Raw genomic sequence first — 27,678 nt, forward strand, 5'->3', positions numbered from 1 at the left:
TTTATTTTTTTGAGGTTGTGTTAAAAAGAAACTTGTCTACTATATGGATTTTTTTTCATAACTTATCCATGTAGTAGCCACAACCATAACTGTCATGTCATATTGGTTTTGTAATGATCCCATGAAATGTATCCTCTGTAAAAATTGTCGCCAAAGCAAACAGTCAGGAAAGTTTTAGTTCAATTAGCCACAACTTTGGTTTCATCATATCAAAAAACCATGAGGTGTGTAAAGATGCATTAAATTTTAAGATTATATTACAAACAACATAGTCTGTGTCTATCTCTATATAATGTCACTGAATCGTAAATGAGATAAAAGAGAAGGATTCTTACATACCAGATTGAAGATCAGTCATCAGATTCTCAACACTTTTCCACAAGATGTCAGCAGCAAACCAAGGTAATTCTATGCCGTTAATCAGTCCTGACACAATACTGGAGTTTCTCAGAACAATGTTGGTCTGGAACATGATTTGCCCTGAGAAATAGGGGGAAACTCAGCTCTAGAAACAGGTCATGTTACTTCATGTATGTACCGGGTTGATGGAAAAAGTGGTCCAACTTTTCTGTCTATATGACGATGTAGTTGCTGGAAGTGGTCAAATCGTAAGTGGTCTGGTATCTGCACTGATGTGTTCCATTATATCCAAACATGAAAGACTCTGATTGGCTACCGGGTAATGTCATTCTTTAATAACAAAATTCAGGGAGACCGGACCTCTCTTTCCACCAACCCAATATGTCCTATTTTTCTAAATCATAACAAATTAATTGTATTCAATTTTGCAACTTACCAGTGTATTTGGCAACTTTAGCAGTGAATTGAGTTTGGACTTTGCAGCAGTTGTATTCTACAGTAACAATATTCTGACATTTCCCCAAGTAGTCCCCACCCAACCAAAATACATTTTGGCAACTACCTAAACCGGGTTTTTCTGGACCATTCCAATTTGCTTCATAATTGTAGGGGTGCATCTGAAATATTACGTTGACTGCGTAAACAGCAACAGCAAAAATACATATTCGTGCATCATCACGGGCATGCCCGCAGACGGCGTATAAGATTGCATGCTGATTACAGTGTTCTAGCTGCGAACAGAAGAGAACCCAGTGTTCTAGCTGCGAACACAAAAAACGCTACTCACAATACTCCGTCCAGAGGTCATGGACCTCCTTCACGGAGTAACAACAGTTCAATACAGACCAAATAGATGACATCTCTACACTTACCATTTATCTCTTGATCTGACTCCACAGTCAGGATGTTTGACAACAAAATGCCATCAGCCGTTCCCCCCAGGACCAGCACTCCTGTACTGGTTATGACCACTCTGTTGTTCAGGAACACGTCACCAGTCATGATGTGGTCTCCTTCCCAACGTGCCACATCTCCTGGCAGGAAGACATTGTTGATGGTTCCAGCGACTGTCAAGTCTTTAGTAAATGTGACGTCACTGAGCACAGTCCAGTCAGCAGAGATGATCTGGGAGGAGTCTACTCTCATCACAGTTTCACCTGCAAAAGCCAAGAGGTCACTTTCTTTGGAGCTGTCAAATATTATTGAGTATTCCAATAATGTAAATTTAAAGCTTAAATTTAATATAAAGCTTAAAGGCTTTTCAATAATATGAAATAGATAAATTGTATTTACATGATAGATATGATTAACTGAAATCATTTTTTTCGGAAGTTAAGTAGGGGGATAAGATTACAAAATTCTACAAAGCATTTGTTGCTTAGCACTGTTTCTAGGTTTATCACTTATGACAAGTAAATCACTCTACAGTCATATCCAGTCAACAATTTGCCACTTTGCCAAGACCACAGGATATTGCAGTCAGACATTGTAGTTGTATCTATATAAGTCAGGAATCATGAAGTATAATGTCTGTAAATGAGTAAAGCACATACATCAGAAATGGTTCAAACATTGACTGAACACTTGTCGTAATACTGAAACCTGCTCCATGATATACATGTATGTTGAATTTATGGTTTCTGACTTTGCATTTTGTGGTAAATAAAGTACTTTTGATAACATAGAAACTTTCTTATAACAGTCAAAAACCAAAACAGAGTGTTTTACCGAGTTGGCAGATGTCCACCTGGTCAATGGTGCCAGTTATAGAGACATCTCCCTGGACATCCACGGTTGTGGTGATGACACAGCTGCCAGCGAGCCTGACAGGTGCACCACCTACCTGCAGGTACACTACAGCACCTGCCAGCGATGATAAGTCAACAGTACTGACGGTCAATTCTTCTTCCACGATCACTTCACCCTTACAGGAGATATCATCTCCAAAGGTCAGAAAGCCTGTAACATTTTGGTCTTCTTGAGTCAACAAACAGTCTTCCAACAACATGTCATCAATACTTCCACTGACGTCCATGTCCTGGTGGAAAACCACCCCCTGTTCAAAGGCCTTTGTAGCAGAGATGTCATTTGGTATGTGTTGAAAAACAACATCTAGAGGAATGTGCAAGTCATCAATAGTTCCTAACACTGTGACATTGCCTTGAACTGTTAGAAAGGGAAGTGTTAGGGTAGCATGAACTGACTGGTCAGCTTGGTTGTTGTAAAACATGTTCTTTACAAGGTGCCTGAATTTCTCCTTGTTAATGATTTCTGCATCAATGTTTTTAGAAGTAGACAAATGTTTGACTTTGAGGCTTTTGATGTGTTTATCAGTGGTAAATGTCTGTTCTCCAGACTTGGACAGGTACCTCGGCAGTGAGTCCATGATGTCCATGGAGGTACTGTACATGAGGAGTATTGAGGCCATTAAGTCCTCATACTCCTGCACCGCTTGCTTTTCCTCTTCAGTGACAATAGTGTCATCCCACTCTGTAAGCCAGTGTGATATGGTGATGTTTTGAAATGATTTCCGCCCCTCCACAAGTTCAGACATGTTCAGCTTCACCTCTTTCATTTGGATATCTGAGCTAAGTTTGCTTATACTTTTTTCCACGTTTTGAAGTTCAGCACTTAACCAAACACCTTCACCCACTGTAACATGTTGAAAACCCATCAGGTTTCTTCGTTGTAGAAATGTGAGCTTAAACAGCCTGGCCTCATCAGATATAAACATCAGGTATGATGAAGTTCCTGCATAAAAGCTATGGATGTCCTTAACTCCAATAAGGTCTGAATGAGAAGAAAAAATGGAAGATTGTTCAAACTTGTCATTGGCGAGCTGGTATGTCTCTACACTGTCTTTTGCATTTGTGACCAACAAGACCGCTTGTTCTTGATAAAGTTGTACTGACTTTGTTACATCAGCATCAGTCAGAGGGATATCCTGATAGGGGACAAAGAAATAACCGTTCCAGCGATAGATGACACATTCACAGTTGTAGGTGTCAGTGTGCTGGAGAGTGGAGGTCCAGGCAGTTCTCTGGGTTACTGCTAGAAAAGCATCTGGTCCAGCAGTAAAAAATTCCAAGTCTGTAGTAACATAGCCCGGTAGCATCTGATAAACCTCAAACTCATTCTTGAATGGAAGAAATCTGCAGGAAAATAAAGTCAGTACATAAAGATTTCCAACATCATCCAAATTCCATGCCATGGAATATCTAAGGCCGTATCTAAGGAATGTGTGGCACGTGGACCAGATGTGAGGAATGTGAAAATCACTGTCAGTGCCTTCATGTACATAAGACCTTGTAAACGTGGCCTGTACTTTTGTTATGTCAATCAAGTTCCTAATTTAAACGTATTCATCTAAGTGCACGTACATGTAAATATTGCCTTCAGTACACTGAGGAGCTTTGGAAGTCATAATTTCAATGAACATGGGTAAAGAAAGAGAAAGGTAAGACAACAAATGTTGAACTTGATGAAACATGCTTAACACCCGTTCTCATTCAAATGTACAAAATGCTGCCGCCACTCTTTACAACTAAATATGAGTCAAATCATGACTCTCATCAATGGAAAAAAGGAAGGTGTGCCTCAAAAACAGTTCATCAATTTTTCGACCCTAAAATTACTGTTTTGTGCATTTCAATGAGAATGAGCCTTAATTCTTACTTGTAGATTAGTGAAGAGTTGCGTTCTGTTCCCTTAGCTGAATCAGTGGGGCAGTTAGCTACTGCCAGGTAAGACTGTTTCTGGATGGTGAAGGGTTCAATGTCACAGGCAGTCTGCACTGGGATATCATACACCTAAGGACAAAACACAAATCTGCTGTCATTATAGGAGACAATAAGGTGAGTTGTCAGTCTATTTTTGATTCCTTACAAATCAGGGCCATTAACGTAACCACACCATTACCTTAACGTAAACTTAGGCCACACCAATTTATTTTCTTGGTTAACGGATTCGCCGCTTCATTTTTTTCTGATTTGCAAATAAAAATAAAAATCCAGAATCAACTGCAAAATGCTCATATTTTGCCCTGAAAAGTTGAAAACAGTCCTTTACATCCTAGTTGTTACAGTTATTTCATCTTTCAATGCAATGGTATCATTAAAAGTTCAAATTCATTGTTTAAATTTTGAACCAGCCTGGTGTGTTGACTTCATGGCTCCTATCGTACCATTTTGGGCCATAATACGATGCCTAGGCCTGTTTTTATTTTTATCTTTTTTTCGCCCGCCCGCTCCATTATTTTTCTAGAAAAATCCGTTAACCAAGAAATTAAATTGGTGTGGCCTTATTTAAAGTTAAAACTTTTGGTCCAACACAAAAAATTCTCTCACCTAGAGCTTTTGACCAGTCACTCTGGTCTTCCTCAGTATTTTATTTATTGGTTCAGCTGTACAGATGACAGCCAAGGTTGCCCAACTAGTGCCAGGACTATTTTAAAGGGCTAACCTTGGGGACAGAGACAACAACATACATACATACATGTCAGATGAAAATGGGGCATTAACATCAGAATTATCAGATATAGAATTTACATAGTTATAACAGGACTTAGCTAAGGTGCACTAAGAGGAGTAATATTTACATTGGGAGGTCAGGGTCAGCGTTCAAAATGTATCTTCCTCAGTACACTGACCCAGTAAAGCTTGTCACGTGGCTTCATTGAATTGTGACGTCAACACTGGGTCAAAGATATCTGGTAGACGATGTCGGCCCCCGTCATGGTTCAAAGAAGCCATGTGACAAGCTTCACTGGGTCAGTCTACTGAGGAAGACCAGAGTGACTGTTCGGAAGCTCTAGGTGAGAGAATTTTTTTGTGTTGGACCAAAAGTTTTAACTTTAAACATGTAACTACCAACACATGATAGCTTTGATGATAGCTTAATGTAAACTCTTAGTCTTACATGTTGCTAGCAAAATGCATATCACTAATTTAAAAGCATATACTATGCTGATGAATGTGTGAGCAGAGGGCAGTGTTATTGATACAAAATCTACAAAATGTGTAAAATTTTATAACAAGAAAATGAACCATTTATACTCTAGCAACTGAGTAGTTCCCTTCAATGCTGACCCATGTGTAGGAATGATGTTGACCATAATCCTTTAGGATAACTGCTAAAGATCCAGGTGATTTTTGGTTCAATGCAAGAGGACTAAGTTGTTACGGCTGAAAATTGATCAATGAGCAAATATCCACTAATACATTACAAAGATTATTTTCAAGATGCCCTTAGATTTCATAAAGTAGCCCGATTTTTGGGTGGCAATGGGACGACTGTTTGAGATAAGAGTCGACCAAAATCGAATGGAAAATATAAAATACATCACACAGTTACATATAACATGTAGATTGACAAACTTGCTTCTGCTGTTGAGCCCCACTTTAAAAAATTTTATTCATCCACAAAAGATATATATAATATATACGCAGCATATAACAAAAAAAAGAATTATTAAGGCTCACACAATTTAATGCTGAATGACGTACAAGCACCAACCTTGTCAAAATAGGCACCGTCCCAGTAGTATATATGTAGCAACATTGATCCTAAAAGGCAACCAAAAAGGCTGGAGCTGTGAAAGAGTTACATGTAGGTGCTCAAGGTGTGGTTCTCGTCATGAATAGGACCTCCATTTATTAATAACATCCTATCTGATGTTTTCAGGGGCATTCATGTGTGTGTCCGTGTGTCTGTAAACATGATAACTTGAGAGGGCTTAAATGGATTGTATCTGTATCTGTAAGGTTATAGCCGGTTTGTCTTGATATTTGATAGGTAGGTACAATGTACATGTAGGTCTTGATGAGAGGTCTTAATCAAAATAATTAGATTTTGGGCCCCCTGGCAGCTTGCTATGGTCCTGCAGCAGAACCTCATGATCTAGACATGCTTAAGGCTCATGAAATTTGGATGGTAGATAACTCTTGTGCTGGGGAACAAGTGATGTACATGTAAGTTTGGGTCCCCTAGCCGAACTGCAGGGGCATTTGATGAAAAATATTTGACAGAGGATAACTCAAGAACCAATTGATGGATAGTCGTGATTTTAAGTAATGCTTGACATGTACATATGCAAATCTGGACTTAATTTGAATAATTAATGATGAAAACATAACCTTCTCAGTGAAGGTAATTATGCTGTGCTATCTGTTAGCCTAGTCAAACAGTTTTCCTGTGCATTATTTAAAACTTCTGATGTTTTGGATTACCTGAATAAGCTCTTTCACTCAGCATTGCTATAAAGAGACCGTCCTCCATGGTAAAGTGCCTCCAGTGACAGCTGCCTGGTGTGACTATGGTCTGAAATGAGAGGACGTGTCAGAGGTAAAACTTTCCAAACGGTCACATCAAAATATTGCCTGTGAGAGATCAGGCCTTTCATTTTGTATTGCCATCTGTACCAGTACAGTGATTCTACTGGGAGAGATTGTGATCAGGGTCTCTGCTGGTGGAGTCACTATGGCCCCATTCCCACTAGGATAAAATTTGATTTTATTGAAATTGCAACAAAGCAATACACGCGGAACAGAGGCAGCTGTTGCTGGTGTTGTGTCCCACACATAGAAACGGATACTGGACATTCAAACAATACTCATTTTCATTTGAGTCCAGTGGAAAAAATCGTGTTAAGAGCCTTTCCCAAGGGCACAAGATCGGTGGCATGTCAGGACTCAAACCCGGGACCTCTTGATTCCGAGTCGCGCACGCTGCCATTGCGCCACACGACCCCACACAAAATTACCCGGTCTTTAATGATGTGATCAAATCCCGATCAAGCCGGATCAAGCAGGGGAGTCTTCTGTGTGAGAACGCTAAGGCCACACCGACTAAATTTTATGGATGACATCCTCTGAAGACCTCCAAACTAGTGTGCGTGGGCGAATAAAAAAAAATTCCGGCCAAAAATAAAAGTGCTGCTAAACCAAAGGAATACAAAGCTGGTATTGTGAATTTGCGGCAGTACATAGCGATGTATACGACAAGTCGGCATATGCTGGCTTTTTGCAGAATTTATGAATCGGCACTGTAGGTATGTACTGAGTTCTTGAGTCAAGGAGCTTCGGTAGCCTTGGTGCTATCTTCTAAAGTTACCGCCGTCATATTGTTGCCAACTACCGTGGACTACCCAGGCCTAGAGCCTGGCCAGAGCCTTGATCTTTTTTTTGGAGAACAGGCAAAAATCAATGCGCGCGCGGATGTCATCCATAAAATTAAGTCGGTGTGGCCTAACTGGATCAACCCGGCTTGTTTGACAGACTTGGTGAGTCATCATACTTCCAGGATTGAACAGGGTCGACATACATGTACACACTGTGTGCAAGTTTCTCCCCCAATTTTGCACTTGTCTTTCCCAGTCGTCATTTCACTTTCTTTCAATGTTCTCCCTACTTCCAATACACCATTTTCAAGAGATAAAGAATCATCAAAAATTTTGACCATTCAACACCTAAGCTTCAATGAGGAACACAAAGTGGTTTTCCTGAAACTGCAGCTTATCCAGCTTGAGCCGGCTTAAGCTGTAACTTCCCTGTGGGAATACAACCATGGATCCATGATCCAGAAACAATTTGATACAATACGGTAAACGGTGCACACACCAGTTCTTCCGCGACAGGGGTCCATGATAGTCCGTGGTAAAAAAGTGACGAAAGGGTTTTGAGGGTCCAAGTTTGACATTTCTCAGAAACTGCCATGAAATATCATTAAACATTAACATGGCTGAAGAGTGTAAGAAATGGTGATTTTGGGGTAAAAATTTCTTTTGGCTCCGAACCTTACTTCCGGGTATCCTTGCGCGCCTAAGTGTAATCCGCCCGTTTGACCTAGATTTCGCTCTGCGCCTTCCTAGTAGCGGATTTGCAACCCCTCGTGCTGTGGACGATTAAAAAAATTACAGTGCTAGAATTTTCTTTATAATTTACTCGGGTATAGTCAAGGTTTGGGTCTTTCTGCCAGCATCAGTCATTTCTGCCGGAAAATTTTTTTCTATGGGATTATCCTACGTGAAAATTCGCAATTTTGTGCATTAACTTTGGAGTGAAAATAATGTTTTTTCCGTTGATTTTACAAAACTTAAAAAGGTTGAAGAAACCAAACTCAGCTGGTCTTGTAGCTGAAGGGATATCCTTTCGTCCCATATACAGTTATTCTCCTTCCAAACTACTCCACGGCAGAGACGGTCGCTAGATTTGAGTGGGAAAAGGGCCTATGATTGTGATTTCCACAGGTACAAATTATGATTCTGCTGGTAGAGGTAACGATCTGATGATGAGACAATAGCAATTTAGCATACTGGTATAAAGTCGGGTAACTGATATACCGTCGGTACCATAGGTTTTAGAGACTGTAAAACTAGTAATGTAGGAACCTGCACAAATGATGTGGCACCTCTGTTGAAGGTATATATTTCTGTTCGGTAGGCTTTAGGCACATTCTTCTCATCTTCTTCAGACACCAGGAGAAAGCCTGAGGACCCCATGCTGATGGCTTCCAAAACAACAGGTCCTGAAACCTGCAATGAAGAATAAGAAATAGACTCTTCAGACTCAGAGAGTCTATTTCTTTTGATAATATTCAAACGGGGAAAACTCAAGAACCAGTTAACAGATCATCATAATTATTGGTGTGTACGTAGCTTAAGTGATGCTTGACATAATTATGGGGTAATTATGCAAATATGGATGTAATTTGCATAATTTATGAGGATATTCTGTAATTTTGCATTACATGATTGGACTATTCAATGTGATATATGTGACTGAGAACGAGAGAAACACAGGCAGATATTGATTATGTAAATTAATACTTAATTTGCATAATTAATGAGAAAACATTGTAATTCAGCAATGGTAACTGCCTGGAATTTCATACTTGGGGTATTTGAAAGTTAAGTGAAGGTGAACATCATTAAACATAACTTATTCAAATAAGAAACTCATTTGTATAATTTATGAGGAAATGCTAAAATGGCATTCTTTGTTAAGATAAGACTGTCTATTTGTGAAGAACATGATCAACTGATATAATTCATGGAAATGAGGATCCTATTTGCATAATCAGGGGGAATACTCTATAATTTGTCAGTCATAAAGATTAACATCATTTGGCGAAGGTATGAGATTGTGGAACTCTAGTTTTCTTTATGTAGTTTGCCATACATTGTACCAAGTGAAATTGTCGTGCAATAAAGTTCTTTTTATAATGGATGCTGCATGTACATGTAGATCTGTAATCTCACTGGCCACTCAGATTATAAGATTATGGAACTGCTCTACTCATGAACGATCCAGGCATGTACCTGCCACTCTCCTGCCTTAGAGAAGTCTTCAGAATCGGCATCAAGTGCAAAGATGGTAACATTGTGGACTTGGCTGTTTCCTGATGCAAGGAAGAGGAATGCTACATCATCCAGCTGTAGGAAGGCCATTGTGTAGACATCAGTCATGGAGACTCCAGACAAGTGCACTTCCTCTGCCTGATCTTCAGTTTCTGCATAAATGAAAGAGTTGAAAGGGAATTGTTTATTACTCTCAACTCTCGAATAAAAGTACCTCCTGGAATAAAAGTACCCCCCGGACAAATCTTCAAAATGTAATAAAAGTACCCCCTGGAATAAAAGTACCCCCTGGAAAATTTTAAAATTGACATGTAAGCAATGTTTATGCTACTAAAATGTGTTCTCACGGTGTATGTGTCCCAAATAAACATGACTCTGGAATAAAAGTAACCCCCGACAAATCTTCAAAACCTAAAAAATATACCCGCCCAGAATAAACATACCCCCAGGAAAAGTACCAAATTATCAGCCTGCATTCTTACAAGTTATTGAAAAATAAGTACATGTACATGGGGTATATGTCACGTACAGTCTAATCTATATCTTAGTACATTAGCCATCTATATTCTAACTCGAGATCTGACTCTGAGTTCATACAATTTGTTGTTGATTCATTGCATGCATACATTGAGCAGGAACAATGCTATCAAGTTTTGATATTAGAGTCCTTAATTTTTTAAGCTAAATAATTATCAGAAAGATTACATTAATAGAGTTTGAAGTTGATCAGAAATTTACAATATGCTAAATAAATGCTCTATACAAATTTGCAGTAATTTGTTAAACCCATGGGGAAAAGAATTAAATATAGAATATAACGTTAGGTTTTGAATGGTATTTCATTTTCATACCTTTAAAAAATTTCAATCAGAATTACACACAATCCACAAGTCAAACACATAGTTCACAGAAGAATAGCAACAATTGGTAACACTGCCACAATCTCAAGGGTCTCAGGTTTCACTTACAAAATGTACCATTAGCTTTGAAGTCTTTGAAACTTTGTGTTAGTATGCAAATGAGTGGAGGCGGGGCCACAAGTTCTTGGAAGAATGGTTCATTCTGATGTAGGGGGACAGTAACTTTTTCAAACATTTCGATGTGTAATTGATATAAATAAATTAAGATTGTTGTCCTGTCTACAGCATTTTACTTAATATTCAATTGTCCTATAATGTAACACGCATATGGTTTTATAAGAAAGAGTTTAATTTAGAGTTAAAAATAATAGCTTCCCCATACTAAGAGTGGGCTCTTCCAAGTCGTGGAAAGTTAATTTTCAACCTGTTTGTTTACTCCATTCGTGCTCCATTCAGAACAGACTATTTCCAGCTTGAATTGTCATTTCTGTGGTAGGATTTTGGAATTTTTGTGAGAAATAGGATTTACTATGCTAAAATACACTGTTGTCTGTCATTGTTTTCATATTCTCATTGGAAAAAGGAATACTTGAAACACGTATGTGCAAGGGAGCACATGTTCCAGGTTGCCCCCGAATTATTTCTAGTAACGCTATAGCGGTAGCTCATATCTCTGACCTGCTACGTGTTCCAAAAAATAACTTACGTTTAAAAACAAAAAGAGGTAATCTATTCCCTACATTAGTACAAGTACGATGACTCAGTAAATCAGCCGTACGTTTGGTGTCAGTAAAGTTCTGCCCATGCATGCTTGACATTTTGTAAAGTGGCCGCTACTTTGGGTGGGCGTCCGGCCGGGCATCATGGCTTGTGCACAGAAAAAAAAAGTTTTCTCCATGAGGGCATTTATTTTCAATGCTGTCAACTATGCCCCGATTTTGAAAAATTATATGTAACGCTACCGTCCAAAATGAGATCGTACCGGGTGGATGTTCGGGGCAAAAAAAGGGAGATGAGAGTTTGATTATTCGGGACCCGAGAGGCCTGGCCTCCGGTCTTGTCGGATCTTCTTGTGGACTGGCAGAACGACAAAACATGAAAGGTTCCCACTAGAATACCGCAACAAGTTACTACAAAGTCACTTTATAAAAGACTTGAATGTATTGTTAAGCAATTACTTGTGGTAGGAACTGCCTTCCTACATCCAAACACATGCTTTTCGTGACATTTCAACTCTGCTGTCGGGGCAGAGAAATACTAGCATTGCGTACTTTTATGTTCAGGACCGCAAATTTGTCCTGAACTTGGTTCGATTCCGAAAAAAATAATAAACGTACCGTCTAAAATAAGAACGTACCGGGCGGATTTCAAGGCGAAAAAAAATAAACATACCGGTATGTTTAATCGAGAGGTGAGAGTAAGCAAATCTGAACTGAAGGCTAGCTGTACCGATTTTATTTGTTTTGTTCTCAGGCCAAAACAATTAAATTTCTTGGTGAATGGATTCGCCCACTTCATTTTTTTCTGATTTGCAAATAAAAATAAAAATTCAGAATCAACTGCAAAATGCTCATATTTTGCCCTGAACAGTTGAAAACAGTCCTTTTCATCCTAGTTTTTACAGTTATTCCATCTTTCAATGCAATGGTATCATTAAAAGTTCAAAATTCATTGTTTAAATTTTGAACCAGCCTGGTGTGTTGACTTCATGGCTCCTATCGTACCATTTTAGGCCATAATAGGATGCCTAGCTATAGGCCTGTTTTTATTTTCTTTTTTTTTCGCCTGCCCGCTCCATTATTATTCTAGAAAAATCCTTTAACCAAGAAATTAAATTGGTGTGGCCTCAGAAGACACAGACGAAAGTGAGGAGACAAACATCGACAGACAAATCAACAAAAACATCTCTCTGACTGCAGAACTTGACTTTCATAACCTTTATGTTGCTTTTTGAAAAACTGAGTCTAAAGCAATTGAAGTAAATTAACAACACTGTAGAGTATGTACCATGGGGAAACATTGGAGAGAGAGTGAAGTCCACTGTCCTCTTCACCCTGGAGGTTTCTGCTGTTTCCAAGGCTTGTGTCAGCTGAGTGAACTGTCTGTCCAGGACTTGGTTAACTTCAAACTGAAAAACTGAAACAACATGTACAATGTAGTTGGCCCAACTTACAACTAGGAAGACTTGGGAGCAAATACAGCATAGTTTTATTACTTAGTATTTTACACCATCTATGTGGTGCTCTCCAGTATCAAGTTTCAATATCCCCATCATGTAGTGCCCAATACCAACACATAGTGCTTGAGCCTTCTTAGTAACAATCATTCTCAGCAAAAATATGCTCAAAACACCCATAGAGTGCAGGGCTTGAAATCGTTTTTTATTCATATATAGCTGCACTGGTGCAGTCTTGACATAATAGAAGACTTGATACTTGGTGAAATCTATCCTTAAATGTTGCACTCAATATATTCATACACTCTTGAGTGGGAAGTATGTTGATATTGCATTGTTGTTAGTATTATGTTAAGTCCTATAGATAGCAGTAACGTTACATTTGTGCTGTGTACATAGATCAGTCATGTCTTTGGGGTTAAAATCACCCTTTGTGGTCATTGTACACATCAACATCATTGTACAAATATACTGTGATCTTCAGCAACCCCGTTTGTCTTGTCCTGCCTGGATTTCCAATAGACCAATCCCATAGCTCCGCCCACCCACGTCCAAATGTATATAGAAATGCAAATATTTGGTGGACTGACCAGCAGCCACTCTCTCATTAGTCGAGCCAATAGTTGCCAATCTATCATTGGTTGAATGGCAAATTGTGATGGACAGTCAGGATCAGTCTATACACATTGATTGTATCTGTCAATGGAACAGAATCAAGAGGGACGTTGTTTTTTCTGATACCATTTCTACTTATGAAATTCATCTAATGATCTGGCATTACACAAAATGATGCAACGTACAATGATTTAACTTGGAGTCCTAGAGCTCTGAGAGCCTGTGGTTGGAGCTTGTAGACATGATTGTTGCTGAAATGACTGGAATTTGTAGTTACTGTGTATGTACTAGAACAGAGTTTGGCAGGCACCTGGGCTTGGACAGGAACGCTGATTTTTGTTGCTGCTTCCATTTTTATTTGTTTATTTGAATTTACTCCCAGATATACAAGTGGAGGGAGAACAAAACAGGACCCTGGTGCATTGACACCTTTACAAGTTGTCATCAAATTTGCATGTCATTATTTGCATGTAATTGTTGTCAATAGCATAATACAGTGTTCCCAGGAGTGTCAGCAAACCATTATTTGTTTGACCACATAAAGTTACGTACAGCAACAGTACACTGACTATAAAAGCATAAACTGCAAATAGAGACAGAAATAAAATTATGGCACCCCAAAAGAGCGCCACTTAGGTCACCTATCACCACGATGAAGTCCTGATTCCAGGGGTCCAAAATAATTTGTTTGATTGGTCAACGTTCACCTGACCATATAAGTGTCATAATTTAATTTCTTGGTTAACGGATTTGCCCGCTTCATTTTTTTCTGATTTGCAATTAAAAAAAATTCAGAATCAACTGCAAAATGATCATATTTTGCCCTGAACAGTTGAAAACAGTACTTTTCATCCTAGTTGTTAGTTAGTCCATCTTTCAATGCAGTGGTATCATTAAAAGTTAAAAATTCATTGTTTAAATTTTGAACCACCCTGGTGTGTTGATTTCATGGCTCCTATTGTATCGTTTTGGGCCATAATAGGATGCCTACTCTAGTAGGCCTGTTTTATTTTTTATTTTTTCGCCCGCCCGCTCCATTATTTTTCTAGAAAAATCCGTTAACCAAGAAATTAAATTGGTGTGGCCTAATATAAAATTTCAATTCATGACAAGCTTCTTCAGTTATGTTGCTATAAATCACATTGTATAATCATACAATTATTATAACATAATTATTACAAACCTTACAGGCAAAGGTAATTTACTCGTAACGATGTGGAATTTGGAAGTGGCCAATGGAATGTCGTCTTGCAAACTAGAGCTAAAACTCAACTTATCAAATGTGTTAATGTTATGTACATGATACAGATTTCGGAACACAAACTTTTAACAGAATGACTGCAGGCCATTGGTTGTTGTAGTTGTCTTACTCTATTATGGTTGTAGTATTTGACTGACACAGAACTGGTAACAACACGTACCTTGTTGAGCCGTCCCGTGTTCAGATTGCTGGTGTTCGGTTGGATCCACCATCGTGACAAACAGCACTAACACCACAACCCCAGACATCCATGGTGCCGTGCACACTGCCGACTTCGCCATTTTTTCGGATCGCCGTCTTCTTCACCACTACACCCCGGGTCTGTAGACTTGTGATATGGGTCTGTGGTTCCTTAACCAAATGGTGGGAGTTTCCCTTAGGTTTAAGTGCGTGTTCCTGTCAGAGTAGGCCTGGTAGTGTCGTCTGTCATGGCTGTCCAGTCACACACTTTCCCAGCTCCGACATCTTCCTCACACACTGATGCAGCATGGGTAAAAGTCTCACAAGCGCCAAGGGGCGGGGCCACGATCGCGACGATGGCAGTTAAGATAATTAAGATAATTAAGGTAAATGAGATTGAAGACCAGAGTCATTTTATTGTGGACTGTGCACTATATAATAATGAAAGATTCTCTTCAATTGTATACAAGATTATTTCCCTAGTTTTAGAATTTTAGATAGAAAAGAAAATTTCACATTCCTCATGAAACTCGATAATCCTCGTACTATAAGCTCCATCTGTTCTTTCTTACATTTACAACTGTTTTAAGAAGCGGGAAGAAGCAGAACCTGTACATAGGTAGTTTTTTTTTTAATATAGATATATTTTAGTCTACCTTCGCTATTTACCATGACCTGTACTTAGTTCGAATGAGCAAAATTGTACAATAAAGGTCATTCATTCATTCATTCATTCATTAATTCATCCATTCATTCATCCATTCATTCATTCGATTAATATAAACGCCAACGGCTCGAAGAACGCGACACTAAAGTCCCTGTGTCCTGTCAGCCGCTAGGACCGTGAAGTCAGACTGGGGAATTTGGGAACTTTGTGATATTTATGAAATGTACTTGTAACGTATGTGTAATACTTTTTAATTGAAATTCCAAAATTTCCGATGCACACAGTATCTTGTACATTGTTTTTGTCTTATCTGCCTGGCGACCGACTCTTGGTTCTGTATCAAGAGATAAAGGTGCTGACCTAGACTTAGATTTTTCCAAGCAATCTTTCATCGTGTATATGATAAAGATGATTTTAAACCTATCTACGCAACCTATATTGGCCTAGCTACCGAAATGTAAAACAAAACGTATAGTAGCAATGAAAAAAAAAGAATTCAGAGGTTTCATACCTCCATGAAATATATGAGTTTTTGTAAATGTAAACGCCAAAAGCAATACCGCCATTTTTCCTGGAGGTAAAAAAAGAAATATCGCTCTTAATTGACTTAATTTTCCAATATTTGCTTTGGAGCAAATACAGCGATGGGTTCACCACATTTTACGACATGGCAGGGAAAGAATGAGAAACACAAGGGAAAACAATGATTTACATTGATATAACTATAATATGAAGTAACATACAACTAAAACAACAGTTGGATAGCTATTCCCTACTTTATTGGTTAGGATTTTTAATTGCATAATGCAAACTGTTGATTTTCAAAATAAATAAAAAAACGTTCATGCCCCGCATTCCAATGCTGGAGCAGAAAAGCTTGAAATACCTACCAAAACACTTGAATAAAGACATACTGTCAGTATGGAAATGCTCTGTGCAGGTGTTAATCAAGTTAAATCCCAACAGCCAATCAGCAAGAAATGCTCTGTGCAGGTGGAAATGCTCTGTGCAGGTGTTAATCAAGTTAAATCCCAACAGCCAATCAGCAAGAAGTATAGAGGAAAGCTGCATGCCTATTGGTTGATGCCCTGCATTCCATTGTGATGACTCATGCCCAGACGTGGTAAACACGGCACACTAACACAGTAATACATTTGCTATAACACAGCCAAAAAACTCAAATAAAACCATTCTAAAAGCCTGTATCACAAAAATTTAAAAAACGCCTAGGGGTATTTGCCCACTGTACCTCCATACCAAATTTCAGGACCTTAGGCCCTAAAATGAAGAAGCTGAATCCATTTAAAAAATGGCAGGAGAAGAAGGAGGAGGAGGAGGAGAAGAAGAAGAAACATCAGAAAAAGCAATAGTTCACCACCACTTCGTGGTGTGGTGAACCCATAACCAGGTAGGTCCACTACATGTAGCATAAGTCCCAAGATGCTTTGTCTAGAGGTCCACGATCTCATACGTCGCCAAATGATGATAGCCTTTATTTAAGGTCGACCTACTTTCTCTTACGTATTTTGACGTGTATGACATTTTCTCATTTTTACAAATCAACAGTCGTTTGCCAGTGTACGGCCTATCTCAAGCAACTCTGTTTGAACTGTGAATTTGGAAGAGATAATGCACGGCTTGTTACACCCAACCGTTGTTGAACATCTAACTCTAAACATTGTTCAAAGCTATCTAACGACAATACCCATACTTTACTTGGTGACAGCGAGTTCCACTCTGCGATAATTCTAGGAAAGAATGAGTTTTTGAACGCCTCAATCCTTGGTTGATAACTCCCAGACTGGTACTTGAAGGCATGACTATTTCTTGTTCTTTTCCACAAGGTCTACAACGTCACGGACCTGTCCGTCTTCATACAGGTCCTGCAGGTCTTCCTCTCCGGACTCAGCGGGATCATGGCGGACTCAGCGGGATCATGGCGGTCGTCACAGGTGGAGTTTAATTAAAGCTGCATTATACTGCACTTGGTGATTTAGTAACTAAGATATTAAATTTCATTTTATACCCTTTCCGTTTTGTGCTATGTTCAATTGTCGTTGCCATACATTGTACCATGTACAATTGCCTTGCAACAAAGTTAGAACGCCACAATACGGTACTGTATTGTAGGATTTAGTCAATTTACACACAGTCGTAAGGTGTCATATTTTGGCAACTACACTTCCTGAGTGACACTAATTTTTTTCCGGGAGTAGAGTTGGTTCAACTTACTTTGTAAAAAATGTCCAGAAAACTTATGCTAATAGTAATACTTCGATTTCATCTTACTTACTTTTTTTCCTCTCCAGGGTTCCGCTTTGCCTACACACAGGCTCCCCGGCGCATGAAGGGCACAGTGATGGGGTTATTCCTGCTGATGTTCGGTCTCGGTACCTACCTCAGCATCGGGATATCATCGGCGTTTCACAGTAAGTATCATCACCTCTGTCAAATTGATGCATATGTCAAGTGTAGTAGGCATTTTTCTGTTCAGAGTATTAATCTCGAAGCAGCTTACTTTGGGGGTTGGCCCCTAACTCTGTCTCTCTCTCTGTGCACATCGGTCAACATTTCGTCAACAATGCATCGTTTGTTTGTTTGTTTGTTTGTTTTATTTGCATATAAAGAGAAGTAAAATGAGCATGTAGTAAAATGAGCATAAGCACAACAAACGAGGATATGCAGGGGGACAAGCCGTGAAGACAAAAAGCCTTCATGGCTTGTCTTGTCCGGGATCTAACTTCCTCCTTCCGTCCTTCCCTCCCTCCCTAAGTCACGATTGAAGGCATCGGCAGTCCTCGTGACCTGAACATGAACCTCAACAACAGCCACGCCGAGCGGTTCCACTCCATCCTGGCGGGGCTGATGTTCCTGAACCTGGGTCTGTTCTGGGTCCTGGCCAGCCGAAAGCCAAGATTTTGAAAGAAGCACGAGTTGCAGCTCTCCCAGAGATTACGGTTCAAGAGATCCGAGCTTCAATTCTATACAGTAGTAAGAAGTTCATGTAGTTTTGTTAGTCTCCACGAGACTCTTTTGCAGGCTGAATAAATAGCACAACTTCGCCTAAATAGAATGTAGCTGGCCAGGGGAGTTGGCCGACCATAGTGGGTCCAGTTTGCCTGCATAGATACTACAGTATATGTGCTTCATTTGTAAGGCAGTGAACACTCAATGTGTTGCAATTTTCTTTTTTAAGTCCAGCGACAAATTTTTAGCTCTAGGTCCAGCTACCAATGGTATCTACACATGTACATGATTGAATAAAGCAAGTTAGATTACATGTATGTGCTGTGCAATGTGAATCAGTAAGAATTGCCCTGCTGAGGATGATGACAGGCGGTCACTGAAACGTCTGATGAATAAAAGACTTACTCGCTTAAAAATGAGTCTTCTTATTCAGTGACTTGCCAACCTGATAAAACTATTCGCGGATATGTTGAATGGTAGGACTCAGAAACGCGTTTCCTGTATTTTTTATACGTGGAAAAAAGGAAATTGAATCATGATCTCAATTGTATCATTATGTGTCATGTTGAACGTTGAATATTGTTCTAGGTCTATTCTCAGATTATCGATTGTAGTAACTCCTCAGTACGCTATGTCAGCCAAATCAAGTGGTTCTTATTGAGTTTGACGGGCAATTATTCCCTTAGCTGTATACTAGGGATCACTAGGAGCAGCGTGAGAGTGTGTAAACAAAAGTTGAAAGGGCGGTCAACTGAAAATCTCATTTGATTATGACGTCATTCGGCCAAAGTTCAGACGAAACGCGGAAATTGGCGTGGAACCAAGCAATCATGTGATTTTGGGATTACGAAGAAGCCAGTTTCGGTGTAAACGTAGGAAGTGATGCCTTTTCCGCACTGCACATGTAGTACAGGGAGGAAAAGAAGAACGAGAGAGAGGTAAGGAACGGTTTGATTCACTCCTATTGAAATGATTGTAAGGGGCCGCCTGTCATCAGAAACCTGACTATGAACACCAAGCTGAAGGTATACCAGGCTTGCGTGCGTGCTTCTCTACGGTAGTGAAACATGGACAACATATGCCAAGCAGGAAGCAAAGCTGAATGCCTACCATATGAGATGCCTACGCAGGATCTTGGGTATTAAATGGCAGGACAAGGTCTCAAACACCGAGGTCCTCGACAGGTCGAAGTCCAGGACCCTGTTTGCCATGATCAGTGAGCGTCGCCTGAGATGGCTTGGACATGTGCGCCGTATGGGAAAAGGCCGCATTCCCAAGGACATTCTATATGGCCAGCTTGAAAGCGGTTCACGTCCAGTTGGCCGTCCTCGCCTGAGGTACAGAGATGTGTGTAAGAGAGACCTTGCTTCGGCAGGCATCAGCGTGGACTCGTGGGAGGAATTGGCACTAAACCGCTCAGACTGGAAACACGCTGTGAAAGCTGGAGTGAGAGATGCCGACATTACAAGGTCTCAACTGAGAGACCTGCGCCGGCAGAGACCAACCACATCTAACACCACCACATTCACCTGTTCAACATGTGGCAGAGTCTGCCATTCACGGATAGGCCTGTTCAGCCACCAGAGACGGTGCCAGACCCCTCCAGTGCCAAGCCCATCGTCTTCTCAGACGGAAGGAGGCCGATGAAGGGGCATTGTTAGGTTAAAATGTTGACATTTTATGGTTGACATATGGCTGTTGCCCCCCTCGCGATCGATTTACGAAGTCATTTTTTGGTCATTCTTTTAATGGATCAATGCATGAATGAATGAAGACCTTTATTGTACAATGTACGCCTGGAAAGAGTACAAATTGGACAAATAGAGAGATAACATGCCAGACGTGCGTCAAACTGTACTCTCTAGTGGACCAACTCCCCTGGCATGTTATCTCTCTATTTGGCTAATTTCTACTCTTTCCAGCCGCCTTCAGAAGCCTGATAGAGGCTAGGCATTACTGAGCGTGTAACGAAAATGTGATACTGTATCTGTATCCGTATTTGTACGCTTTTGTTCATCATGCATATAGGCGAAATGGAAAGTGAAAGAGACCACGTGATCTCCGCCAGCCAATCACGAGTCATGCCGAGCAGCGTCCTGGTGTGGCTGAGCGAGCTGTGCGAGCGCGTGACGTATTATGGGATACTATCCAACATGACGGACTTCGTGACGTCACCGTGCTTCCCCAAACCGTACCACAAGGTTTTTAATTTTTTGAAGTAAAAAAGACCATTATTGCACATTTTTGCCACACTTGGCTAAGTACAGGTCACAACAAAACAAGACGAACGGATGCAATTAACAGATACAAAAGAAACATACTATCGTTATATAAATTCAACTTCATAAGACCTTTTAAGAGCATGTTGTTGAAATGTTGACCACAGAGAAATTCAGGCAACCAGTAAGGTTGCCTGAGAGTCTGTAGTCTGTGAGACGTGTACACTGTATTCAGCATAACTTTACCATTCATTCATTGATTCATTCATTCATTCACAAGCCGTGGATCTTCACGTGGGTTTTCACGACCTTCGCCTACGCTCTGACGTTCTTCGGGGGTTGGCTCGCCGACACAACTGGCAACCGCTTCTGGACGATTATGGTCAGCCTGTGGATCTATCTCGTCGGTGAGAGAACAATGATAACTAGTGAAAGTGAAAGTGATCTCGAACCAGTTTAGCTCATTGAAGAGCTAATCTTCCACTGGTCGTGACAGAGAAGACAGACACTATGTACAGTATTTACAGGTTCATTGTACCGGGGAAATTCCCCTAGCTCTTTTCGACAAGCACAATGAACAGTGGACCACGGCTTAACGTCCCGTCCGTAGGACTGCGACCCTAAACAGTAGCGTGCATGTCGGGTGAGCGACAACAGCCGGGATTCGAACTCCCAACCTCTTCGTCCAGAGGCAGGATCGCTAACCACTGGACTACGCACGCTACGCATAACTAGAAAGGCCAATATTTGCTTTGGAGCAAATACAGCGATGGGTTCACCACATTTTACCACATGGCAGGGAAAGAATGAGAAACACAAGGGAAAACAATGATTTACATTGATATAACTATAATATGAAGTAACATACAACTAAAACAACAGTTGGATAGCTATTCCCTACTTTATTGGTTAGGATTTTTAATTGCATAATGCAAACTGTTGATTTTCAAAATAAAAAAAAAACGTTCATGCCCCGCATTCCAATGCTGGAGCAGAAAAGCTTGAAATACCTACCAAAACACTTGAATAAAGACATACTGTTAATATGGAAATGCTCTGTGCAGGTGTTAATCAAGTTAAATCCCAAGAGCCAATCAGCAAGAAATGCTCTGTGCAGGTGGAAATGCTCTGTGCAGGTGTTAATCAAGTTAAATCCCAACAGCCAATCAGCAAGAAGTATAGAGGAAAGCTGCATGCCTATTGGTTGATGCCCTGCATTCCATTGTGATGACTCATGCCCAGACGTGGTAAACACACACTAACACAGTAATACATTTGCTATAACACAGCCAAAAAACTCAAATAAAACCATTCTAAAAGCCTGTATCACAAAAATTTAAAAAACGCCTAGGGGTATTTGCCCACTGTACCTCCATACCAAATTTCAGGACCTTAAGCCCTAAAATGAAGAAGCTGAATCCATTTTAAAAATGGCAGGAGAAGAAGAAGAAGAAGAAGAAGAAGGAGGAGAAGGAGGAGAAGAAACATCAGAAAAAGCAATATGGGTTCACCACCACTTCGTGGTGTGGTGAACCCATAAATATGATATGAATTTAATACTACTAGTATCAATAAACACGATAGTATTTAGTAAAGGGCTAATGCCCCGTCCCGAGGTGTATATGGTGAGATAATCCCTGGTCAGGTGCGATAACCACCGAATAAACTACCGAGTGAGCGTAGCGCATCTATTTGTTTAATAGATGAATACTACAAGTAGTATCTACTGTTAGTGTCCTGTCGCTTGTATAACGAATCCGTCTACCGTCCACCACAGGCACAGCTCTACTCGTCGCCTCCTCTAGCCTGTGTGGCTCCGCTCCGGACGGAAGGGTGTCTGGCCTGTACTTCGCCGGCCTCACCCTTGTTGCCATAGGAACGGGAGGCAGCAAGTCCAACCTGGGTCTGTTCGGCGCCCAGCAGTACAAAACGTCAGGAGGGGATGTCAACATCAAGCTGAGAGGCTTCTTTCACTGGTAGCGTATAACGTTCAATACTGATAATTGTGTGTACATTCGCAGAAGGAAACATATTGTTTTTGCTCTGTTTCTTCCTCTTCTTCTTCTCAAAATAAGGTCAATGACCTGAACCATGGTAACTACATGTAGTGTTGGGTGATATCATGTTGCAATTTTAAAGCAGGAGGGATTTAGACTCACCATATATATATGAATGTGTTTGAGTAAGAATTAACAAAGCAGGCTAGATGCGAAGGTAAACATAATGCATTTGCTTTACAAGTGTAACCTTTCTACTTAAAACTATTATTAATACTAGTACACCTGGATGCAATTTTTGGAAAAGGTAGGGGCTTAAAACAAGTTTGATTTCTGCAGGTACTACTGGTGCATCAACCTGGGAGCTACCATTGGCGTGGTGGGGGTGCCCTATCTACAAAAGCACGTCAGTCCGCTGAGCGGTTACGTCACGATCTGTGTCTTCCTCCTACTCTCTGCTGTTATCTTCGCCACCGGCCGCTTTACAAACTCGTACAAGCAAGAAAACAGCACACATGGTTAGATCACGTTTCTTTACTCCATTTCACTCATCAGTGTTGGGACAATTATGTTTAAGTGCATGGGAAGGAAACATTTCATAACTGTTTGAGGTCAATGACCTGTAGGAGACACCGTGTCATCAGTCACCATGGTAAAAATGGTGTCGAATTTCACCACTTAGCGAGATGTGAAATCCAGCATCAAAATCAGTGGCTTTGCGCTCGTTCAGCTAATATGAATATGAATGCTTTTGAGTGAAAACTAATAAGCAGCAGTATTTTGTTTATATATGACTGGTTTATTGATGACAAGGTAAAACAGTTTTGCAGAACCCAGGGGTTCTGAACTGCACTGTTACTCACAATTACAAAGATTAAGACTAAAGACGTAGCCCATTAAAAGCTTTAAAATCAAAGAACATCTATTACAACATATACACATATGATAAAATCTAATAAAGTAGAGTTTATAAGTGTAAATAAGTTTGCATAATAAATAAAATACTTATTAAGATTACTATTAAGATTAAACATAATTTAAAAATAAAGATTGAAAATACTTATTAAGATTACGAATTCGTAGGTAAAACAGTGGTCATAAAGACGGTTAGTAAACAAAAAGTGTTATTAAAGCATTGTACCGAGTACGCTCGATTACTTATTTAGTAGGCTAACAATATATGGGATTAGCGCTGTTGCGGTAGCGCTGAGTCTTTGCAACAATACAGTTCAGTTTGTGGCTAGTTCGGGTTTTCCGCCCGCTGACTTCCCCCCGAGATGGAGGGAGCCAGTGTCTGAAGGAAGCAGAGTTCAGTAGACTGAGTCCGAACTTCGTACACAGCAGTTCTCTCCTTGTTTCAAGGGTAGACAGGTGTACTTCTTGCCCAGAATGGTGCGGCATGCGCGGCGTTGAACTGTCTCTAGACGGGTTGACTGGAGTTTGGTGAGACCAGGGTTCCATACCGGTACAGCGTACTCGCACAAGGGGCGCACGTAACATGTATAAACGGTGACAAGATCTGTCTCGGGGATCTTGAACTTCTTTAACCGTCGTAGGATGAATAACCGTTTACTGCTCTGTTTCACCATGTGGGTAACATGACTGTCCCACTTTAGGTCCCTCTGTACCCAGACTCCCAGTAACTTGGCTGCAGTAACTTCTTGACGGACGTGGCCCGCTAACTGAAGTGGGGGGAGTGGGGGAGGTGTTCTTCTGAAAACGAAATGCATCACCTTGCATTTGTTTGGGTGTAGTTTCATGTAGTTTGCACTGGACCATAGATCGAGGGCATTTAGATCTTGTTGTAGGTTTGATTGTGCTTTGACTGATCTTTCAACCATGTTCAGATCATCCAAAAAATGTTTTAAAAATTCATGGAGGCTAGCCCATGTGAAGTTGAATATTCTGTAGTTGCTTGCAGTTTTTTTTTTTCATGCTTCATAACAATCCCTGCTCTACGTGCATCATAACGCTACAGAACTCCAGAGCAGGATCGTCGCTGGTCTACTTCAACCGAGCACTAGAACGCGACGTACAACTCAAGGAAGGTACGATATAAGAGATAACGACACATATGTTCTGTTTGTATAGGTTTTGCTAAGTAAGAAGAAAACGCCCTATTTAGTGATAAGCCGGATGGCCAGTGCACATACAGTGGTATAGAAACAGCTCAATTCTTTTTAACCAGTTTGCTAAATAACTGTGTAGGAATCCCCGAAAATGATTTATGTATTATATAATTTAATTCTCTTGCTATAATATAGTACTGATAATCGTTCCCTCACGTTTTCATTACCATACATATTGACTAATACAATTGAATGTGTTGGTCATGGTTTTAAATAATAGCAATGTGCAACTTGCAGTTATATTTCCTTACGTATATATTTAAGAACACATCATTCATATAAGGAATCGACCGTATACAAGACACAGTTGAAATTAATGTTTAAACAACGTTTCTTCCCTATACAGACTGTGGAGTTCGACCATCCCAAACGAGGTGTGGAAACTGATGCAGATATTTGCAACTCTGATACCCTACTACGCTATCTACTCACAGGTAATGTTTCTGAGAATACCATGCAACAATTACCTTCTCAGAATATCATACAACAATTACTTTGCCTAGAAGGTTATGCTTATGGTAGCGCTTATGTGTATGTGTGTGTGTATGTCTGTTTGTACGATATCTCATCATCATCATCATCATGCCTCCGGATTACAGTATACTAATCCGGTGAGGTACACTTGATGAAGTTACTCCAGTATGTCCTATCCCTCATAGCGGACACTAATGCAGTCCCTGCGCGACCAGTGTCTCTCTCTAACATGGACAAAAGTGTAGTATAAGGACGTCCCACTCTATGTCTCCCAGTAGGAAGCCACTGCACTGTACTAGTCTACCAGTTGGTTTGTTACTATGAACAACATGCCCTGCCAGGGCGAGTCTACGTCTTCGGACTACAGATGAAATGGGCGGGAGAGAGCCATAGAGTTGTTTGTTTGTTAGATGTTGTCTCCATGAAACATTATACACTGTTCTTAACATTCTTGTATATGTACCATCTAGTTTCTTGCTCTGGGCAGTATTCATAGCCCATGACTCAGAGCTGTAGAGTAGAATAGTCTCTATACATATCTAATACATGATAAGAAGCATTGGATAGAAACAGCGAGGACAAAAGAGACTCGGAAGCTAGAACGTGCAACATTATGTAACCCAACACCAGTTACCATGGTAACAGACGTCTGGTCCTGGTCATTGACCTTATCTAGTTGTTTGGAACGGAAGAAGAAGAGGAGGAAAAAATTGTGCAAAAACTATGTTTTCCTTCGGTAAGCACAATTATGCAGAATAATAAAAAATATTCATGTCAACAGACAAGAACGACCTACCTGTTTCAAAGCGAACGTCTGCGCATGCCTGAGGGGTCAGAGGCCACGTACTTCAGCGCCATTAACAGCGCCGTTATCCTCCTGATAATCCCACTCATGGTCTGTGCCGTGTATCCCCGCCTGACGAACAAGAACGTACACGTTTCTCCACTAACTATGATGGGTATGTTCATCTATGTTTATGCTTTACTTCATTTGATTCTCTTTATTTTCTGTCTACAAGCTGTAAAGGTTTTTTTTGCGAATCCAGCCTTGTATTAACCCTATTCAGACCGGGCTGTTTTGGTCATGCTTGGACCGAAGTGTGTGTGTGGGTGGGGGGGGGGGTGTCGTTTTGGAGGGCCACCAAATTCCCAGAGAATGGTGTAGTAGTAAATTATGACGTCATTATGATGTCATTTATGTGATTTTTGGGGCTAACATCGTCAAAATGTTTTGTTCGAGTTTCGTAAAACTCAGAGGAACACAACCATACCTTAACAAAAGCTGTCTTTGATCAAATATTAAGGTCTACTAGGACTTATGTTGTTTGCATGTCATCCGGTTGAGCTATGATAATGATGATAACATGTATATTTATACACAGGAGTGGGAATCCTACTGTCCACACTATCGGTGCTGTCAGCCGAGGTTCTGGAAGTCTACCGCCGGCAGCTTGTCTACAGCGGACACCACTTCCAGCAGACAGTGGGGAACCGCACCCTCCGTGCTGCCGACCTGAGCGTGGCGGCCCAGGTCCCGCAGTTCGTCCTGTCAGGCATCAGCGAAGTCTTGACACTTGCCGTGGGTAAGTCGCTGCTACTTTCAACTGTTTAAGTTAAAGGCATCATCATCATCATCCACTGTATTCTGCATCTGCGGTCTTGCAAAAAGTCCTGCAGCTGTATCCTTCTTTCTTCATCTCCTGCAATTGTGTCTTCTGTCTTGGGAGCTCCCTTAGCTCTTGGAGTTACTTGTTGTGGGAGGGCCTAGCCCTCTGCGCTTCAGGTCTCCCTTCAGCATGCTGAGCAGATTGATGCAGTGCCTCTCTTTGCGAGCCGTGTATCTGTTAGCTGGAGCCTAGGAATGAAAATTCCAGGGATTTTTGTGCAGGTGTGTCTTAAAGGCATCCAATGCGATTTTAGGGCGGGAAAACTTTATCAAAAGTAGCATTATTTATGCTACTATTAGTACTAATGGACAGGTTTGGGCGTAGACCAAAGCATTTAATTAGACGCGCCCGGGAACACATGGGGACCAGCCTCCCCTAACCGGGTCAGTTCTCCGCAGCCACGGGCAGGACCGGAGCTTTGTAACCTCCGTCCGACTTCAGTGTGCCCCGTTCGAGTTCAGTGTCTCACACTCATCATGAGTCCTAAGAAAAAACGCTCCAGGAAATGTGCAGGCTGCGGGGAGCCGGTTGCTCTTCACCCACCCGGGACGAACGGCAGGTTTCTGCGAGGGTTTGCAGCCCAGCGGCACCGACTCGGGAGATACGCCGACGCCGACACCACTCACTCTGGAAGAACTGGAGGACAAAAAGGCGGCTTTTATTAGAGCAACTACGGGTGGCGGAACTCAACAAAGAGGTTGCCGAACTGGAGAAGAAGCTTCAAGGCCTAGCGACTGAGGACAAAGCCCAA

At 40.8% G+C, this 27,678-nt stretch overlaps 2 protein-coding genes across 2 annotated transcripts in view; one reads left to right on the forward strand and one right to left on the reverse strand.

Annotated features, from left to right (window-relative positions):
* Positions 1–14,951, reverse strand: part of LOC109467656 — a 41,469-nt gene extending 26,518 nt beyond the window's left edge. The window contains exons 1-10 of the mRNA XM_019765698.1: positions 14,788–14,951; positions 12,583–12,711; positions 9,677–9,867; positions 8,747–8,890; positions 6,588–6,678; positions 5,875–5,924; positions 4,036–4,169; positions 2,089–3,512; positions 1,233–1,517; positions 340–480 (exon numbers count right to left, since the gene is read on the reverse strand). Coding sequence (XP_019621257.1) covers positions 340–480; positions 1,233–1,517; positions 2,089–3,512; positions 4,036–4,169; positions 5,875–5,924; positions 6,588–6,678; positions 8,747–8,890; positions 9,677–9,867; positions 12,583–12,711; positions 14,788–14,908 — 2,710 coding nt within the window. The 5' untranslated portion in view covers positions 14,909–14,951. The remainder of the gene's footprint in view (positions 1–339; positions 481–1,232; positions 1,518–2,088; positions 3,513–4,035; positions 4,170–5,874; positions 5,925–6,587; positions 6,679–8,746; positions 8,891–9,676; positions 9,868–12,582; positions 12,712–14,787) is intronic.
* Positions 14,952–19,251: 4,300 nt separating this feature from the next.
* LOC109467639 (solute carrier family 15 member 4-like) overlaps positions 19,252–27,678 on the forward strand; it is a 16,460-nt gene continuing 8,033 nt past the window's right edge. The window contains exons 1-9 of the mRNA XM_019765676.1: positions 19,252–19,379; positions 20,470–20,642; positions 20,941–21,067; positions 22,438–22,636; positions 22,997–23,175; positions 24,636–24,705; positions 25,133–25,220; positions 26,042–26,219; positions 26,643–26,843. Of these exons, the coding sequence (XP_019621235.1) occupies positions 20,475–20,642; positions 20,941–21,067; positions 22,438–22,636; positions 22,997–23,175; positions 24,636–24,705; positions 25,133–25,220; positions 26,042–26,219; positions 26,643–26,843 (1,210 nt within the window). The 5' untranslated portion in view covers positions 19,252–19,379; positions 20,470–20,474. The remainder of the gene's footprint in view (positions 19,380–20,469; positions 20,643–20,940; positions 21,068–22,437; positions 22,637–22,996; positions 23,176–24,635; positions 24,706–25,132; positions 25,221–26,041; positions 26,220–26,642; positions 26,844–27,678) is intronic.

Source organism: Branchiostoma belcheri, unplaced genomic scaffold (assembly GCF_001625305.1).
Source record: "Branchiostoma belcheri isolate BF01 breed outbred unplaced genomic scaffold, Haploidv18h27 scaffold186, whole genome shotgun sequence".
NCBI lineage: Eukaryota > Metazoa > Chordata > Leptocardii > Amphioxiformes > Branchiostomatidae > Branchiostoma > Branchiostoma belcheri.